At 43.0% G+C, this 20108-nt stretch overlaps 1 protein-coding gene across 6 annotated transcripts in view; it reads right to left on the bottom strand.

The window, feature by feature from the left end:
- KALRN (kalirin RhoGEF kinase) overlaps window positions 1-20108 on the bottom strand; it is a 639384-nt gene that overhangs the window by 72669 nt on the left and 546607 nt on the right. For 2 of the 6 annotated variants that reach the window (XM_069475125.1, XM_069475135.1), the window contains 3 exons: window positions 5011-5294; window positions 3742-3843; window positions 145-240 (listed from right to left, as the gene is read on the bottom strand). In XM_069475125.1, the coding sequence (XP_069331226.1) occupies window positions 145-240; window positions 3742-3843; window positions 5011-5294 (482 nt within the window). Of the gene's footprint in view, window positions 1-144; window positions 241-3741; window positions 3847-5010; window positions 5295-20108 lie in introns of all 6 variants that reach the window. The other 4 variants (XM_069475126.1, XM_069475134.1, XM_069475136.1 and 1 more) reach the window with 3 other exon arrangements.

The raw sequence follows: 20108 nt of genomic DNA, 5'->3' as shown, positions 1-20108 counted from the left end.
TGTTTAGAAACCATCATTAGCTGGAAATAATTGCACAGAAGGCACGAGGATAGGTCCAAAGAGAACACGGCAGACAGATGCAAGGCCTTGGGAGCCGCATGGAGGTGAGACACACACAGAACTGTCTCCAGAACCCCCACTTACCAGCTTGCTTTTGACCAACTTTTCTATTGCACTGACAAGGTCTGCAGCAGTAGGTACTTCCGTGGAAGCCTGCCGGGCTGCTAGCAAAGAGGAGGACTGCAAGACATTGAGCGGCAAAGGAAAAGCAGATTAGCAAGGAATGAGGAACAGCGATTAGGAAGCAAAATAGAAAGTCAAAAGCTTGAGGCAGGCGCGGGAAGCAAAGCTCTAAGTTTAGAGGGAAGAGAAGACAGAGTGAGGTGGGGGTAGTGTGGGTGTGGGACAGGCCTGCCCAACCCCTTGTCAGGAATTCGGGCCAGCACCAAAGCATGGATGGGACTAGGCTCTCTGCAGGCCTCCGAAGGAGCTGGAGGACGGGTCATGGAGTTCTTGGGTGGCCAACAGGCAAGGGCTGTACCTACTGACAGCAACAGGGTGGGTGGGGGGTGACGGCTCTGAGGGCAAACAAGACTTTGGCCACTACACAGCCGCCCATTGCTGTTCCAGGGTATGCAGGAATCAATAAACCTAGCTTTAGGTGTGTTCAAAGAAGAGAAATAGTCCTTGCTTTACACAGCCTTAGATATAGAACTTTACTGTGTGTCCAGCAAAAATGCTAGGGGCAGGGCCCTTAGAGACCAGTGAGCTAGACACCCCCCCCCCCACATATCCTCTCCCTCCTTCTCTCTTCCTCTCCTTCCCCTTCTTCTCTCTCTCACACGCGCGCGCGCGCGCGCACGCACACACACACACACACACACACACCCTACCACTCCACAAAGCATAGCTGGCTCTGGGAAGGCCCCTGAGCTGGCACACTAGGAAGTGACAAAGGGCTCAGCAGGAGCTGCGTGTCACGTGCCCGGCAGCCACAGTGAAGGAAGCTCTGCTGCAGGACCTCCCTGGGCCCCTCCTCCCCGCCCTTGCTCCAGGAATAAGGACTTGTCCATGTGGCAGCTTGGTCAATGGTTTGGGGACTGCTGCTCCCTGAGGGACGGTGGTTTTTTGATTGTTTTTCCTTCCTCCCTCTATCTAAGGAGAAACTGGGGGAGAAGTGGTTAAGCCTGCAAAGCGTGTGTGCACTTTTACCCCAGCCTTATCAGAGCAGACGGCAGTGGTGTTCCCAGGGCCAGGACACAGGCTCCTTCAGTCTTCAGCAGCAGCGACTGTGGGCGTAGAGGTTGAATGTCCTGGCCTTGCTCTGATTTCAAGTTTGTCCCTTAGGTTAGGGGAAGAGTTTCAAAAACGAAGCTTCTTGTCTAATCTAAGAGTTACTTTAAGTTTTTGCTTCTGAGACGGGGGTAAAATAATTGTAATTAAGAAAGATATAACAATATACTTTTTCCTCTCCTGGGGAATGCAGGAAAAAACTTAAGTCTGTGTGGAAAACCAAGTTATCATCTTTTTTTTCTAGTAACCCTACTCTTGGAAACTTATGCCAAGGACAGAAGTCAAAAGAACAAATGCACTGTGTGCACAGTGATGTGTCCACAGTGGTATTATCCAGAGTGGCAAAGACTAGAAACACCCGCATAGGATGTCCCACTCGGGGGCTGGGGAAGCAAAGTATGGAACATCAAATAAGTAAAACATTCTCCAGCTGTTAATAGTTACGAAGGTAGAATTAATAAGACTTCAGGAAATGGCAGTAAATAAAACAGTGAACATATCACACATGCATATGAACAAAGACCAGGAGGAAACATGGAGAATTAAAATAATCGTACAACATCACAATGAGTGAACTTTTAAAAATTCCTTTTACACTGTTGTAAAAATTGTTTTAATATACCCAATTATATTTGCTAGAAGTTCTGAGGCTCACACCACTCCCAAATATTCCAGAAAAACAAAACGTACAGAAATCAAATAAGCAGGACTGAGAAGAGTTAATGTTAATCTCTAAGAAGAGATTGTTGGCATCTACTCTATTTCTAGCTAAGAAAAGGACTACATGACTATCTGGGGTAAGTCAGCATTCTCAGTTAAAAATTATCTAGAAACAACATAATGTCCATTTCCCCCAAACAAGCTGTGTTTGAGGGAACTAGAGGGAGAGAGTTCGTGACCTTTGCTTATCTTATGCCAGCTGGACCCTCTGTGGGGAGGGCCATGAGGGCCACAGGCACCTGCTGCCCCATGCACGGTCACTGTTTATACAACACTGCATGACGGGGGCCTCTGGGGATGCAGAGGCTGCTTCTTGCTCCCGTCTCAAGGTGAAGCACAGGCATTTCTGCCTCAGGAATACCGGATGGGCACATGCCATGCTTCCCACTACGTTTCTTCCCAACAGTCCAGAGTCACAGAGCTGGCCCTGGAGATGGGGGCCACCAACATCACCTCAGGAGGAGCCACAACTATGGGGGGACACACAGCTGCCACATCTCAGTCATCAGCCTGCCGCTAGATCTGCCTAGTACAGAGGAAGACTTCTATCAATGTCTGTGGGTTAACAACTTAAATGCAAAGCAGAGAGAATTAAAATAAGAACTGAGATACCACCAGAAAAGCTGACACATCTGCAGTCAGTACTTTTTGAATTGCATCCTAGGTGGTATCATAAAGGTTTGTTTCCTGTCTACACTTGCTGGGCCCACCACCCTGAAGGAGGCGGCCCCTCTAGCAGGCAGAGCACCAGGGAGCACAAGGAAAGCCCTGAGGACAGCTAGGCCAGCAACCACTGCCACCACTGCAACACAACGAAAACAACACTCTCAAAAGCAAATGGCAAGTACCATGTAATCAGAAGCTGAAACCACCACTTCAATGTCCAGAGTCTATGAGAATCTTCCTTAAGAGAAGGAAGGAAACACACACACACACACACACACACACACACACACACAGCAAAGCGAAAGCATGGCTGTAAGGAAAGTAAGTGGCGGAGAACACGAAGCAGTCCCAAGCCTCAGGTCAGTACCTGGAAGCACATCCAAGCTAAGCCTCTGCTCCAGAACAACTGGGACAATCAAGGTGATGACAGGCACAGTGGACACTGACATTTCAGATACCACTGAGCCTGTGTGTGCCAGTGAGCCAGGGAGTTTTGCAAAGCAAAGGTGGGCAATTTGGCATATCAGGTTTGCCCACCTTTGACAACAACCTCCCCTTAGCAGCATTTCCATCGCTCATGCTATAATTGCAAAATTTTAACAGCACTGGGCTTGACTAGAAGTTACCATTATTTAGATTTTAGAGTTGAGTATAGGGAAAATCACTAAAATGTAGGTTGAATAAAATGGTTGCAACCTGGAACCACTGCTGATTCCTTTTTGATATAAAATATCAAATTTTGTAAAATAGCAGACCCTAAAATAGTTCCTTTTAGAACCTGCTGCTTCCAAAGAGAGAGCCATTACCCTTCATCAACAGGACACCAGGCAGGTTCCCACTTTGAGAATTCTACACACATCCCCGGCACTGCCCAAAATGAAGTCACATCTCCAGGGTGACCTCCACACCTACCAAATACAGACAGGATCTATGTTACCATGGATCCATGTGGGGTAAGGGATAACAAAGGAGAAAGAGCGTTACTACCCTCAACACACACACAACACTAAATCACATGCATGACACATTGCTCTTTCAGGTAAGAAAGTAAGGAAGTTCTACCATTTCGTCTTGCGTGGGGTCGTTGTCAAAAATCTTCATTGGCGGAGGGAGAGGTGTGTGTGATTCTTCATCTGGCTCATCCTCACCCCAACCTTTCTTGCTCTTCTAGAACAAAAGAGCAGCATTAGTTACCGTTTCACAAAGCTAAAAATGCCAATGGTTCAGGACTTGACATTTTAAAAAAACAACATGTAAGAGGAGGGTTCCTCTCAACACACCTCTATCTTTTCAGCCGCAAGTTCCTCCTCTGTAATATGGATACACTTGCTCATCTCAAAGGAGCGTGAGGACCAAATGGGGAATGAACACACTCACACACACACGCACACACACACTTCAAAACAATGTAAACAATCTATCTTATTGATTAGACAGGAAAAGAGAAAGCTGGGAGTAGTCAGAGAGAACCCAAATTTTAAATTTTTGTAGCACTATTAAACTACAATCCAAATGTCACCAGGCTCTATTGCCATTTCCAGAGGGAGAAATGGCAGATAGCATAAAATTACAACAAGAGGGAATCTGGTTACACATCAGGAAGAATTTCTTAGCCACATCAGTGATTAGAGTAAGTTATTTTGCCAGATAAAACAGGTATTTCATTTCCGCAACCAAAACATACCCACTATATTTTGAATACGGAATCTCAGCTTTGTAGACTTCAGAGGTCACCCAGCCTAGCCTCTCGGCTAACACAGGGATCTCCCGGACTGTGATGCGAGGCGCATGGCCTCTCAAGCCCTTGCAGTATGGGTGACCATTAGTTCACATGAAGGCCCATTTCATCACTGGCTAACCCCCCATTAAAATTCCACTTTAAGTTGAAAACTTGCCTATTGTAACTTTCGTCTGTTGGTCATAGTTCTCTGGGGCAACCTGGACTTGTCTACTCCCTTTTATAAATGGTACCACTCAAGATTCTTGTAAACAACTATAATGCCCCAGCATAGTCTTCTATTGTCTTTAACCTAAACAGGTCTAGCCAGTGGTGACGTGGTCCCCAGTAGAGGCAGGGAACCAGCGACCAGCTGACTCCCCTCAGGCCCAGGCTTCTATCTCTAAATCTGGCAAATGGTTTCTGTCTGCTGGATGTCCTAGAGCCAGTCAGTCTCTGAATTTGTCGCCAATCCAACTGGGCAAGATCTTGAGACTAAAAGGAACTCAAATCACTCAGGCTCAGGATGACCACTGCTGGGGACTGGAGACTGCCCGGTTTACCGAGCTGTGGAGGGAGGCATGGCAGGTCCCCTCCGGCCCGTGCGGAAGTACCTCATCGGCGCTGTCTCCCTGAGGGGTCGTCTCATCCCCAGGCTTGGGAGATCCCAGGTCGAAGCTCTTCCGACCATCACGCACTTTCTTCTGCTTTTTGATGTTCCCATCTGCTTTCCCACTGTTGAGCCGACGCACAGGACTCGTCAGCCACTTCTTCAGCGTGTTGGTGGAGCGCTTGGGCCCAGGGGAACTGTGGATGGAGTTCAGGGAGGGCTGGGCCTGCAGGTTGGCCACTGACTCGGATTTGCCTCCGTTTTCACTTGAGGAATGAGAGTACGCATCTGAGGAAAAAGAACAGACAGACACGGCCACGTCAGAGGCAGCTAAGGCAGGCTGCCAACCTGGGTGTAAGACAGCTCCATCCTCAGGGAGCCGGGACACAGGCAGAATGTCAAGGCCAGCTGCAGACCCCGGCCAAGGGAAGCCTCCAGAACAGCAGTAACAGCCAACACTCGCTCAGTTTTTGATGTGGGCACCATTCCAGGTGCTGTGGGTACAGGAGTGTGCAGAACACGAAGATCCCTGCCTATGTGGAGTTTATGTTCTGGTGGGAAACACATATAATAGACTATAACAGTAGCAAAATAAGTAAAATGAAAAGTATGACAGAGGGCAAGAAGTGCTATGTCAAAAAATAAAGTAGGGAATGCTGGGGTGGGAACAGCGGTGCAAATTAAACAGCTGGTCAGGAACGGGCTCATGACACAACATTTGAGCAAAGCCCTAACAGTGGTGAGGGGTGAACTGTGCGACAATCTGGTGAAGGGCACTCCAGGCAGGCAGAAGAGGAGCAAATACAAAAGTCCTGAGGCAAGACCCAGGTGTGCCTGGCGGGGCGTGAGTGGTGTAAGCAAGGGGAAGCCATCCAGGGCATGGGGGCCTGTGTTATGCCTTTGGCTTTTACCTGGAGTGAAACTCACTAGAAGACTCTGAGCCAGAGTGATATAATCTGACTTACGCTTTAGAGGGTTATTCTGATTTCTACGTTGAGGACAAGTGGAAATTGAAGACTGGTAAGGAGGCTACTGCACAATTCCAGGTGAAGGATGTTGGTGGCTTAGAGCAGGTGGTACCAGTGGTTGTTAGAAGGGATCAGATTCTGGACATGTTTTGATGATAGGGCCAGTAGAATTTGCTGACAGACTGTGCATGGGAATTAGGGGTGACTCAGGTCTTTGGCCTGAACCATTAGGAGGGAGTTCCTGAGATGCAGAGGACTCTGGGAAAAGCAGGATTGTGGGAGGGAAGGTAGAAGTTCAGTTTTAGACATCTTTGAGATGCCCATTAGATATATGAGTGGAGAAGTTGAATAGTTGCTATCAAGTCTGGAGCCCAGGCAGAAAGTGCTGGTGAGCTGGAGATAAGTGGGGAATTGTCAGCACAGCGTCAGTGCTGGAAGCCAGGAGGCTGGGTGAGATCACCAAGGGGGCTTTGGATAAAGAAGTCCAAGGACTAAGCCAGAAGGAGAGCGATGAGAGGACAAGGAAGTAGCTAGTGAGGCAGGAAGAAAACCGAGTGAGTGGGTGTCTTGGAGGCTGCATGTAGAAAATGTCTTGTGGAGGAGGGAGAGATTAGCTGTGTCAAATGCAGCTTGATAGGTCAAGAGGGTTGACCTAAGAATTAAGTCTTAAACTTAGCAACATAGAAGTCATTGGTGACTTTGAAAAAAGCAGCTGTCATGGAATGTAGTGGGTCAGACCCTGATTAGAGAGGGTGCAAGAGAATGGGAGCAAGACAAAAAGTACAGAGAAGAGAGAGCACTTGAGGTCAAGAGAGTTTGTTTTGGTTTATAAATGGGAGAAATCAGCATATTGTTTGGAAGCTGTATGACATTTATTGATGGTTTTCAGTGTTATAATGTACCTGCAATAGCCTAAGCATTTGACACAAACTATCTTGTTTCATTCTCAGTACAACTCCTTGAGGTAGGTTCTATTATTATCCCTGTTTAACAGAAGACAAAACTGCAGACAGAAAGAAACTAGTCAGTTCGCCTAAGGACATACAGCTCATAGGGGCAGAGTGAGATCGGAACTCCAGACAGGCAGACTTGAGCACTAAACTGCACTGCCAGGCCCTTAGTGTCTGTGCCACACCCAGTTCTCCAGGCTCCCTCTGAATGTGGGGCTAATGAGGAGGCTGGAGGGAGAGCAAGTCTGGGGAAGCCACGCTGTCATGGTAGAATAGAGGGGCTAGGAAAGGCATGTGGTGGATATGGGCATGCAGGAAAAGCACATCAGGCAGCCTTATTTAATTTCCCCCATATGCTTGACATCTGAATACTCATTAAACTCTGAGGAGGCCGGGTACAGTGGCTCACGCCTATAATCCTAGCACTTTGGGAGGCTGAGGTAGGAGGATCACTTGAGGCCAGGAGTTTGAGACCAGCCTGGGCAATAGAGTGAGACCCTGTCTTTACAAAAAATAGAAAAAATGGCCAAGCATGGTGGTGCATGTCTGTAGTCCCAGCTACGTGAGAAGCTGAGGTGGGAGGATCCCTGGAGCCCAGGAGTTCAAGGCTGCAGTGAACTACGATTGCACCACTGCACTCCAGCCTGGGTGACTGAGTGAGACCCTATCTCAAAACAAAACACTGAGGCGATCAGCATTAGAATCTGCCTACCTTGGCATTATAGAATAGCTTTGAGTTATTCAAAAGAAAGCCCTTTAAGGCCACTTCAGCTGTCTTCCTAGCTCCTATTGCTTAGGGATGCTGTTCTTCGTTCTATCAGTGCTGAGAAATGTAGGGTCCCAAGACTTCCAAAAGCATCACAGGAGCCTCAGCACGCAAATATTTAGTAATTCCTGAGCAAGAATTACTAAATAATAACTATGTCATGGAGCACATATTAGGTAGCCTGTTCTAAACATATATAACAGATTTTATTAATATTTTTATAGACCTCTTATCTAGCTACACATAGACATTCTCACATGGTAGTAGAGAGAGAGAAAATGAAAGAGCAAGACAGAGCTAGCAGAATAAAGATAAATTCACAAGGCAGAATGTGATTACTTGCCAGAGGGCTGGGATGGCCTCTAGTGGAATTTAGAGGAGGGTCAGATCAGTGTAGGTGGGATTGGTCTGAAAAGGTTTAATGGAAGAAATGTATCTGAATAGAAGAGAAGTGGGGAGGAATTCCACAAGGGGAAGACAGCAGGAACAAAAGCAGAGTGGCAGGAAAACTGGAAAACACCTGACCAGCTCTACCTCCTCCCCTCCCCAAGAGGTTCCCCTGACAGCACCAGTTTGCATACTGATACTTACACCAAACACAGGACTAGGTAAATTTAAACAAACTATTACAGTGGCTTTTCACACCTACTTGAAGACTGAGTCACCTTTTCTTCCTTTTCTTACAATGACTTTGCCCTAGACTAGAGGTCTAATCTGGCCTGGGAGACCCTCTGGTTTATACACAGCTAATAGAGAAGAAATAAAATCCTGAAAAAAGGGTAAATGAATGCTTTTGCCAATAGAGAGCTGTCTCTAACTTCTACAACTGGCAGATCTCATGGGCACCAAGCTTAGGCTTCCTGAGCCTTAACTCTGCTGGGACTTCTTAGATACTGCTAGAGTTTTGTGAATACTTCGGAAAACAACAGCAGAATATTTGAATTTAGAAGCACAAAAATTGAGCTCTGAAAATTCCCTGGTATGAAGGACATCTACAGGGTTGCTCTGCTCAGGGAATATTTAGAGATCAATTGACTTGGTTGGCATCCCTTTAAGGACAATATTGTAATCTTATCTCAGAAAATTCCTTGCTGGCTGTAGTCTTGGGTGTGTTGACATTATTTCTGAAGTGTTTGGTATGGGTCAAGCTCCTGTTCTCTGAGGCCTGGGCGATAAACATCTCCAGAGCACTGGTAGGGCCTCTCTGCTATCTTTCTGTTGATAAGCTGACAGTCGCTTTTCATTCACCAGGCCCCTGTGACACCATGTGGCTCTACTGAATTCAAGCCCCCAAAACTTAGATTTATCAGCACATATTATGTCAGCAGTACTAGAGGCCTGGCCGCATTAGCTGTGCCTTAACTCTTTTGAGGCCAGACCGATGATTGTCCAAGACTTCTGTTCCATGGCAGATCAAGTCTGGCTTTGAGACGCACAAATGCAAATTTTGAATGACTATTCCTCTTCCCCTGTTGTCATCTGGTGATGCTTTTGTGCTTTCTGAACACATTAATGGCAAGAGTGCAAAGCACAAATTGAAAATCAAGAGTGTTCTTAATTTTGTTTTTTTAAGTTTATTCTATGTAAACAATTGGAGCCATTCAACCATCGCCCAAGGAATGGGAATCCAAGCGTTGGAAGCAACATAATTCAATATCTTTCCAGATATAACAGTTAAGTGACTGATTTGGAATGACAGCAACCGTCAAATCATGCCAAGGCCAGGTACGTACTATGTATTATGATTTCCATCTTAGGAAATAGAAAATGGGAGTGTTTCAGGAAACTGGGCTTCATAGTAAGTGGCAGAGGCAAGACTTAAACCCCAATCTGATCCCACTGCACATATATTTAACCTTATTTCTGTATCTATGTTCATTCCACGTACTCCTTTAGCCTTTACCATTATTGAAAAAAGGAGCATCAAATTGCTAGTCTACTTGACATTTCAAATATAAGTTTACATATAATTTATATAAATTACAAAAGTTCTGCTGAAAACAGCCTCAGAGTTTCCCTCACTAATTTGATAAATAAGGCAATGAAGGTTTACATGTGGGAAAGCCACTGTCACAAACTAGTCACAGAACTAGTACTAGGCATCCTTCCGCCTACTCCCAGCCTCTGAACCAGCGCATTCTCTTGAGCCCCGAGGCTTAGAAACTGCCCTTAAGACCAATAACTGGTTTTAAGTAAATGGGAAGACAAATGTATCCCTGGACACTGCAAGTCATAAAGATCCCCTAATGTTCTGGTTTGTGCAATTTACTTTCTAGAATTTAAAAAAAATCATTTTCTGAGACTAATTTTACTATGAAATATTTTTAAAATACAGATACCCACCACCTGGATATGGTAAGTATAAACATTTTTTTCCATACTTGCTTTAGCTTCTTAAAAAGTAAAGGATTACAGATATAGTTGAAGCCTCTTTTGTTTTTTTGTCCATTTGCAATCCTACTCCTCACTCGCCCTTCCCAGCGTTAAATGCTCTTCTGAAGTTGGTGTGTATCTTTCTTATCCATGTTGTTAGACATTTACTTTTACTTTATATGCAAATATAGTATTAGCTTATGTTTTGTATTTTATACAATCATCATAATGGAGATATCATTTTGCAACTTGCTCATTTATTCAAAATTGTTTGAGATTTATCCATGTTTATACATGTAGATCTAGTTCACTCATTTTAATTGTTGAATAGTATTCTTTCACAGGATCTATCGTGATGTTTGTAATACCTTTTCCTAATGATGAACATTTGGATATATGGGGATATGTGTGTGTGTGTATACATATATATATAAATTGTGCAGGTCTATTTGCATATGTGTGAGAATTCTAGGCCAGTGCATCCCAAACCATCTGTGGTAAAGAACTCATTTTACTTATTCCTAATCTGTTTGGACCGACACTTTTATAAAACACAAGGTCACACTCTTGGATGTTGTGGAAATGTCAAATTGCTATAAAAAGCTTCCATAAAACATTCTCATTTTCTGTGCTTATTTCACTGTGGGATGGACACAAACAGTTCGCAAACCTTTGCTGTCTGCAGATCACACATGGAGTAAGCAGCACTGCTCTCGACTCTAAAGCATTAATCTCAAGGTGGAATTGCGGGGCCCTGACGCTGGGCAGCTGTGTGACTATGGGTCAGTTACTTGACCTCTCAGTTTCCTCATCATTAGGTAATATCAGAACCTCATAAGGTTGTTACCAGGATTAAGGAGTTAGTATTTGTTAAGTGCTAGAACAGTGTCTAGACCCATAGGAAGCACCATCTAAATATTTAAGTGGAAAAAAAATCAATAAAACCTCCCCTAATTTGATGACTGATTTTATTCTGTATGTTCCTTCATTCCATCTGTGTGTTCTTCTACAGGCCAGACTACACGCTTTAAGGGCATTTTTTAGCTTGAAAGTTCTATGTCTCATGAAAGCAAAGAAAAACTTAATGCAACCAGTTGCCACCCTGCGTCATCCCCCCGCCCCCCGCCCAGTGAGTAATGATAGCTAGCTCTTCACCACTCCTTAGACCAAAGTCTGAAATCTCTTCCTAGGAAAAGGTGGCCACATCCTTTGGCTGCCAGGCCATTGCCTCCTGCTTCACCACTTTGAAGTTGAAGCCGCACAGGTTATCCCCTGGCGATGACGCAGGCCTTCTTATCTAAAGGGATAGCCACAGAATGGGCGTTTCTGGTGGATTTTATGACTAGGCAATGGAACAACTGTTGATATTAGGGCCTCAGATATTATTCTGGGGATAATGAACATATCGATGCTATTAGCGTAGGCCTTGGGGCAAAGACTCCATGATTTCAGGTACTTTAACCACAGTACAGTCGTCCCCCCATCTGTGGGGGATACATTCCAAGATCCCAGATAGATGCCTAAAACTGCAGATAGTATCAAACCTTATATATACTATGTTTTTTCCTATACATATACACCTATGATAAAGTTTAATTTATGAATTGGGCATAGTAAGAGATTAACAATAAATAATAAAATAGGACAATTATAACAATATACCAGCATCACTACTCTTATGCTTTGGGGCATCATTAAGTAAAATAATGGTTACCTGAACACAAGCTCTGCGATATTATGACAGCTGATCTGACAACTGGGACAGCTACTAAGTGACTAATGGACAGGCAGCACATACAGCACAGATATGCTGGACAAAGGGATGATTCATGTCCCAAGTGGGACAGAGTGGGACACTGCTAGGTTTCATCACAGTACTCAGAATAGCGCACAATTTAAAACTTATGAATTATTCCTGGAATTTTCCATTTAATATTTTTGGACCACAGTTGACAGTGGGTAACTGAATCTACAAAAAGCAAAAACACAGAGAAGGGTGGAAGAATGTAGCATGTTCCAAGCAGCACAGGGGATGAGTGCTGCCTGCTTCAACTGAAGACGAAAACTGGAATAAGGCCTAGGAGAGTTTGCTCACCGAGCACCTCCTAACCAGTCCATTGTCTATGTCAAACATTATTGTCCTTCTTTTGCTGGGTAGTCTTTTATTAGCAACCAAATGGAAGATACCCGTACAAACATGAGCAGTAACTGAATATACTAGCAATCTGTAATATCTAACTCATTTAGAATTTAATTTCCTGTTTAAAAGTTTCAACCCATACTTATTTCACTTTTATGTTACACCTAAGAAAACACTTCTACCCTTTTAGGTCTAGTGTAAAATTTGCAAAACTATTCTGAAAGCAGAATACGTTGTGTGGAGTCATCAAAGAGTGTAAATTTAGGATCTGGCAAATGCTTTATGGCTGCATCCACAGGACTGTCAACCGCTGTTTTTCTAATCACAAAATACTGATTTAGCCTTATTTCTACTGGCCCTAAAGTGAGTTGAAAGCAAAGAAGAACTATACCTCCTAAACAGAAAGAGAAGATGGTTCTATTAGTTTTGTGGGTTCCTGGGGTTTAGTATCCCCAAACACCAGCAGCAGTGCCCTTGAAGGGGTGAGGCTGGGACTCCAGAGAGCATGCACGTGTGCAGGTGGGATCCGAGGCTTCAGTGACTGTGACTGACCCAGATACATAACTAAGCTGGCCCTCCATGTTCTACGCTGGCTTGAGTATCACAACTCAAAAATAGAAAACTCATTTTCAATCTATTCTTCTGCAGTTCAGTGATAGTATTCAATCACACTCCAAAGGCATGTCCTCTGCATAATATATCATGTAATTGCTAAAATATATGGGGTCTAGTTGTTCTATATTAACTATACCCATTTTATCTAGATGGCCAATGGGTCTATAAATGTCTCCCTGGTATTCATCAAAATATCATATTGGAAACTGACTCTGATGGCTGCAATCAGAAGAAATCACAAAGATTCCTAATACCCACTAGTAATTTATAGAAGAGTCCTTTAACCTCCTTTTCTTTTATCTCACTTTGGCTCCAAGACACAGGAATAATTGTAAACTCATCCTTATTCCTTTCTATGGCTTAAACTGCATAATGTCAATGCACTTTAATATATCTGTCTGCAGAGATTACACACTCAAATATTCCTGTTTTCTTTAGATTTCTAGAAATAATTTGCTTAATATAAAAATTATAGAAGTATCATATATACATTTTTTTCACACTGGAAATCACACATCTAGAGAAGGGCGTATGATGAGGAGGCCAAGGGTGAAAACTTTCTGAGTAATAAATAGATAAATCAGTGTTTGTTTGTAATCATTGACAGCATAAGACCCACAGTTAGTATTAACATATCCCTCATGGTGTACGGTAATACTCTGAAAGGTCCTTTAGTAGAATACAAGCTCTAGGTTGCATATTCAGCTGAGGTCCTGAGGCCATGCACCACTAGTTCCTGGCACGACTGGCTTTGCAGCACTATCTGGTTGGCCATCTTGGTGCCCCGGCAACTTGGTGCTGGAGAATAAAGAAAGCTGCTATGGTGACAGCAATAGGAAATGGGGGAGGGTGAGAAACCCTGTTTCTTGACACTAGGAAACTTGTTGCCCTTGCAATTACTCCTACCACAACTTTAGACTAGGCTTGGCAGACACATCTTGGCTCAGAATATTCCTTCTCCCATCTGTTAGTCATACTCAAGTCTTGCATAGAGCAAGCCCCGGCCTCCTGCTTATTATGCCATGACTTTTATGTCTCGTTTAGCAATCTTCTCCAATGAGTCCTTTACCAACCTATCATCCTTTATATCACCACTTTATTCAGACTTAACTTTATGTGTTTTTACAAATTTTGTACAACTAAATCTTTATGGATTTAGAACATCAGCACCTATTTTTCCCATTAAACTAAAAGTGCAAAAACAACGACCACTCTGAATCTTAAAAGCTCTTGGTATTGGGCTATCTCTTAGTTCATTTCTACTAATTGGTCCCCTTCTTTTCCCTATACTTCTGTTTCTGTCCTGGCAGAATGTGCACAGAGATCTGGAGCCACAGAAATGATTCCAAATCCAGTGGCATTCACACAGGAGAGGAATCTTTTTCATCTTCAGAGTGTATTAGGACAATAGCCCTTAAGAAGATGATCTCCAACAGACAAAAAAGTCTCCACAGGGTGAAAAGTCAGCACCTCTGACTTTAGTAGGGATGAGGTCTCCTGAATTCTGTTCTAATTCGGTCCAGATCTCCCTCAACTACTGCAGGCTCCTTCAGTGCCATCCTCCAAACCCCGCTCCCAGGCCCATGCTTTCACTCTCATCAGGATGGCATTAGAAGCAGAGGGTTAAATGATAAAGTTCCAAACTGCTTGTCCTTAGGATCTCCTTGGCCTCAGTTTACCCTGTGTAATCTCTGAGGGAGGGGAGACTGAGGGAGGGGACCCTTTAGAGGGCACCAAACCCCATGCCTTGCCCCCAGATAAGCAGGTTTTAAAAACAGAAGGCTGTTGCTGTGATATGTTGCCATCCTGGCTCACTTGAATAATGACCCACCTAGTTGTCTTTGGAAATCAAGGACTAGAAAATTCTCTCTATATTCCATCAGTGGTGGATTCTGAAGCTTGACAGATTAGATTAGGCTGAAGTCCATGAAAGTAGATCAGCTGCTCTTCTAAGAGTAAATATTCTAGATATTATTTTAATCCACATACTCATCTCATTATCCTAGAATTTGCCACAGCTTCTGGAGAGGGAACACACTTTTCTTCCAAACTGTGGAGTAGAAAACTTTCCCAAAAGACTTCTGAACTGTTCAAAACATAACCACTAAAAGAATATGGTGAAACTTCACAAATTCAGACTGAAGAAAGGACACACCATATTAGTATAAAACCTAAAACGGCTATTGTAAAAAATTATACCAAAAAACCCTCACTATGAGATATCATCTTACACCCATTAAGGATGGCTAATAAGTCATCAACAATATCAATAAGTCAAGCAACAGCAAATGCTGGTGAAGGAGTGGAGAAAAGGGAACCCTGTATATTTGCTGGTGGGAATGTAGATTGGTGCAGCCATTATGGAAAACAGTATGAAGGTTCCTAAAGAAATTAAAAATGCACTGCCATATGACCCAGCAATCCCTCTTCTGGGTATATACTCAAAGGAAATGAAATTACTACCTTGTAAAGATATCTGCACTCCCATGTTCATGGCAACGTTGTTTACAATAACCAAGATATGGAAACAATCTAAGTGTCCATCAACAGACTGATGGATAAAGAAACTGATATGTATATGTATACACACACACACACACACACACACAGCAATATTATTCAGCCTTTAAAAAGGAAGAGATCCTGTCATATGCCACAACGTGGATAAACCTAGAGGACATTATGCTGAGATACGCTAGATACAGAAAGAGAGACATTGCATGATTTTACTTATAAGAATTTAAAAGTCAAATGTAGAGATGGAGAATAAAACAGTGGTTACTATGGGTGGGGACTGAGGGGAAGAAATGGGAAGATGTAGGTCAGAGGACACAAAGTAGTAGACATGTAGGACGAACAGGTCTAGACATCTACAGCACAAGGACTATAGTTAATAAAATTGTAGTATTTGGGATTTCTGCTACGGATTTCCTCTGTTCTTGCTCCCCCCTGCCCCCCCCCACAGAGTAACTATGTGAGATGATGGATATGTTCATTTCCCTCACTATAGTAACCTTTTTACTATCTATGTGTATCCTATATCATGTCGTATACCTTAAATATACACAATAAAATTTATTTAAAAACAAACAAGAAACAGTTTCTATTTTCAGGTGGTAGGGCAATAAGAATTAGTGAATAAATAGGAACTGAGATTGCCTGACATCTGCATTTATTTGTCTATAAAGATATCATGAGCACAAGGAAGGTCATATAATTATAACATGTGGCACCCGCCAAATTTAGTCTTCTTCTGGCTTTATTCCTCACATGCAGTCCCCTCAAGCACCATCCCTGGCAGGTAAGCCAACTTTCCCTGTAAAATAGGGCCAGCCCTGAGTCCACTGTGTATCCTAGGCCTTCACACAAGCCCTAAACGAGGTCCCTAAATCACTGTTCACCCTATTAACTTACAGAGTAACATTTTCCCCTTTTCTTTTTAGATGGTATGAACAGGATACAAGTTCAACTCTATTAATAATCACAAGGATTCAAATTAGCATTATATAAATAACTGTACATAACTGAAGACTCACAGAATGACCAAGGCTAGCTTTCAGTTCTTCTCCCCTACCAGATTTTTCATTCACAAAGATTTCTGAACTGATATTTTCTTTCTATTCCCACTGTCTCTGCCCTAATTCACATATTATAAATCAACTTGCTGTATCTATGTAACAGCCTCCACACTGGTCTCTCTGCATCCAGTCTTTTTGTCTTATCCATTTGACACACCTCTTCTACCGCAGCAATTGTATCACTTTGTTGAAGCCACAGTTAAAAACTTGACCAATAAAATCTAATTTGTCAGCCTGCTATTTATGCTGCTTCACAGTCAGGCCTGAGCTCACTTTGCCAGCTCTCTGAGCTTCCACTGTTTGATAACTCAAGGTTTTCAAACTGTGGTCCCTAGGCTAGTAATATCAGTATCATCTGGGAACTTGCTGGAAATGCAAGTTCTCGGGCCCTACTCCAGAGCTGTGGATCAGCAGCTATATGGGTGGCTCAGCACCTTGTGTTTTAATAAACCCTCCAAGTAATTTTGATGCATGCCAAAGTTTGGAAACCACTATTCTAGATGAACCCTTCACTTCAGTCTACTTGTTTGGCTCCCTGCACCAACCACTTACATTCCTCGTTGTTCATACACACTGCAGCCTCTCTGCTGTCTGAAGCTCGCCTAGGACTTCTTAGACAACTAACCCCAGTATGTTCTTCTTTTTCTCTGACAGTGCCTTTTGTACCCTTCATTGGGCACTGACAAATGCCTGTTCATATATTCTACCTCCCTAAGGAAAGTCCTTGAGGACAGAGATATCCTCCATCTTTGTGTCCCCAGCACAAATTCTTTGGCTATTAAATGGCTGGTGATGGATAGCTAAGGACAAAAAACAAAAAACAAAAAAACCCTAGAAGATAAATCATTGGCGTCTGAGTATTTTTAAGCCCAGAGACCTCTAAGAACAAGTAAATGTACTCGTCTCTTAAACTAAGCACCGTGAATATCAATTTAGGCTAGTGTTTCCTGTGTTCCTTAAGATGCTCTAAGTGTTGCCCAGGCAATTAAGATGGGTTAAACAAAGTTACTTGTTTCTTTACAGCAAGACTTCTCAGAACCTTTAATATGCTAATGTAGATGATGAGCCCAGAGGAAATATACAGCATTTACCAAACTTCACTGATCTTGGCTATTATTTCATCTAAGTTTGGAATATTAAAGGTGACTCAGACTCCTGGGCATGCTATCCTGACAGCAGGATAGTCAGTCAAACTCAAAACCTGTTACAAATGCCAAAGTAGGAGATAAGTTACAGTCCAGTCCAGTTATTTTCGGCTTCTATGTTATCACATCCAAGTCTACCCAGCAGCCAGTGGGCGCCCGACCTGCATTCAACTCACAACGTGCCCTTCACTAGTAACCTTAACGAAAGGGCTGAGGGGAAGAGTTAAGCAGGGTGACTCTGGAAAGCTTAAGACTGTAATTAAGTGCTACTTAACTGGGAATGCTGCAATGGAAATTCTCCTGGGGAACCTGGGGGAAGAAGAAAGAGGAGGAAACGTCACATCTGAGAAAGTAACAGGTGGCTGGAGGTCAAGGACTGCTTGTTTTTAGTGCCCTTTTTGGGTGAACTGCATTTTTAGTGTGTGGGATGAGAAAGAAAGCGTGAAGGTTTAGCGTCTCTTGGTCTTTACGTGATGTGAGACTCTGTAGTTTTAATCTGCTTTTCCCAAGCAGCTGTGCCAAGTGGGTTTTCTTCTAGGTCCTCATTACCCGAGGAAAAAGGCAGCAGATAAACAAGATTGCCAAGCTCAGTGCCTCATTCTACATTTCTCAACTCTGTGCTCTTCGTGGAAAAGTGCCCCTGTGGTTCTCCTCGAGGGCCTCGTTGCTCCCAGGAGCAGAGTCAACACCAAGGGTACCTGTGCCTAGGAAAACCCACTGCCCGGCCCACCTGGGGACACGATTCACAAGTATGATCCCATGGCCATCTCTTCTCTAAAACTTTTTATTTTGACATAGTTTCAGATATACAGAAAGTTACAAGACTAATACAAAGAATTCCTATATACCCTTTATCCAGAATCCCCAAACGTTAACATTTTACCACTTGTTTTTTTCTATCCTTCTCTTCCTGAACTGAGAATTAGTGACCGAGAGGATTCCCCTTTATCCCCAAATGCTTTCGTGTATGTTTCCTTAAAACGAGGACATTCTCTTACATAACCACAGTACTATAAGCAAATCTGAAATTTAACATTGATACTCTACTTTATTCAAATGTTGCCTATTCCAATAATATCCCTTATAAAAAAGATCATGTCTTTCATGGTTTGCACATCTTTTATGAATATAGGGTAGCCATTCTGTAGTGTCCCACAATTTGGGTTTGCCAGATATTTCCTTATGATTAAATTCAGGGTGTGCATTTTTGGTAGGAACACCCCCCAAAATGATGCATCATATCAGGAGGCATGCAATATCAGTTCTGATTTGACTACAGTAATAAATATAGCTTTGATCCCCTGGTGTCTGTCACTGCCAAAATGTTTTAATCCACCAAAGTAAAACTGCATACTCGTTTATCCCTGGTGTTTTAAAATGATGATACAATTTTGGCTTGCCTAACCTTGGGCATATACATGACAAATTCACTGCCAATAATATTTGAATATAATTCCTATGTAAAATACTCAATTCCATTCATGAAATAATTTCCTGATCACAAATAGGAAAGGAGAAGCATTTTCCACGCCATTGAAAACAGACTGAACAATGTATAATGAATGTGGTGCTTACGCTAAAGGCTGGAACTAGATTTTGTTAAAGTTTTATAAGTTGTGCTTTCATATGCTATTTAAAGTTGATTTTGGCCTTTGTGGGTATACAAAAATCCATCAAGTTGAATTTCCCACATGAAACACTATTCCTAAATGAAGATTCTGAAAGCTAGGCTGGTGTCAGAATACTTGCAATGTTCGTAATAAACACAGAAAGACCATCATGACAAAGAACACGTGTTGCTCTTGAGTCTTGAATATGGGAGCTGAACAGCTGGAAAGGCCACAGGCTGAAGAATGGAAACAGAATTCGAGGACACTGGTGGACAGTGAGGCATTTCCAGTCTTTCAAGTCAAATCTAACAGTGTTAAAGTGGGGAGAAATGGCAGGTAGGTGAGGAGAGAATAGATCAGTGAGAACCTTAGATGCTCAAATGCTGGCTTCTAGTTTAGAAAACACTGAATTAGGTTACCTAACTGTTCCAGCAAATAATAAGCCTTGGGCACCAAAAGAGCTGGGTAGAGAGGCTGGATTTGAAAGAACACAGGAGGAGCCTGGAAAGGTCACTTTCTGATTATAACCTGTAGTTTATTTGCACAATTGGAAACAGAAATTCCCTTTAGCAAACATCCCCTGCCCTTGGGGTAGGTAAGGCAAGTTGACACCTTGCCCTATAGCCATAAGCTGCTTCCTGAGACTTACCAGCAGTATTTCAAATTTCCTTCAATCAGGAAAAACATTCAAAGTACTCACTAGGCTGCTAAGGAATGGGGTACATATTCACCTAGGGCAAAGGTTAAATTGCAGATGCCTTCAGGGACCAACAGTTAAGGTAAACTTGAGAAGCTGGATACGGGACAATCAGGAGAGGTATGGGCTATGTCGAAATGGAGAGTGTAGGTAAGTCTGTTAAAGACATTCATATATATATATATATATATACATATATACATATATATATTTTAGAGATGGAGTCAATCACTGACCTGGGCTAGAGTGCAGTGGCCTCA

Source organism: Eulemur rufifrons, chromosome 7, assembly GCF_041146395.1.
Source record: "Eulemur rufifrons isolate Redbay chromosome 7, OSU_ERuf_1, whole genome shotgun sequence".
NCBI classification, from domain to species: Eukaryota; Metazoa; Chordata; class Mammalia; order Primates; family Lemuridae; genus Eulemur; species Eulemur rufifrons.
Note: the sequence above shows the minus strand (reverse complement) of the source record. Positions and strands in the feature narration are given on the sequence as shown.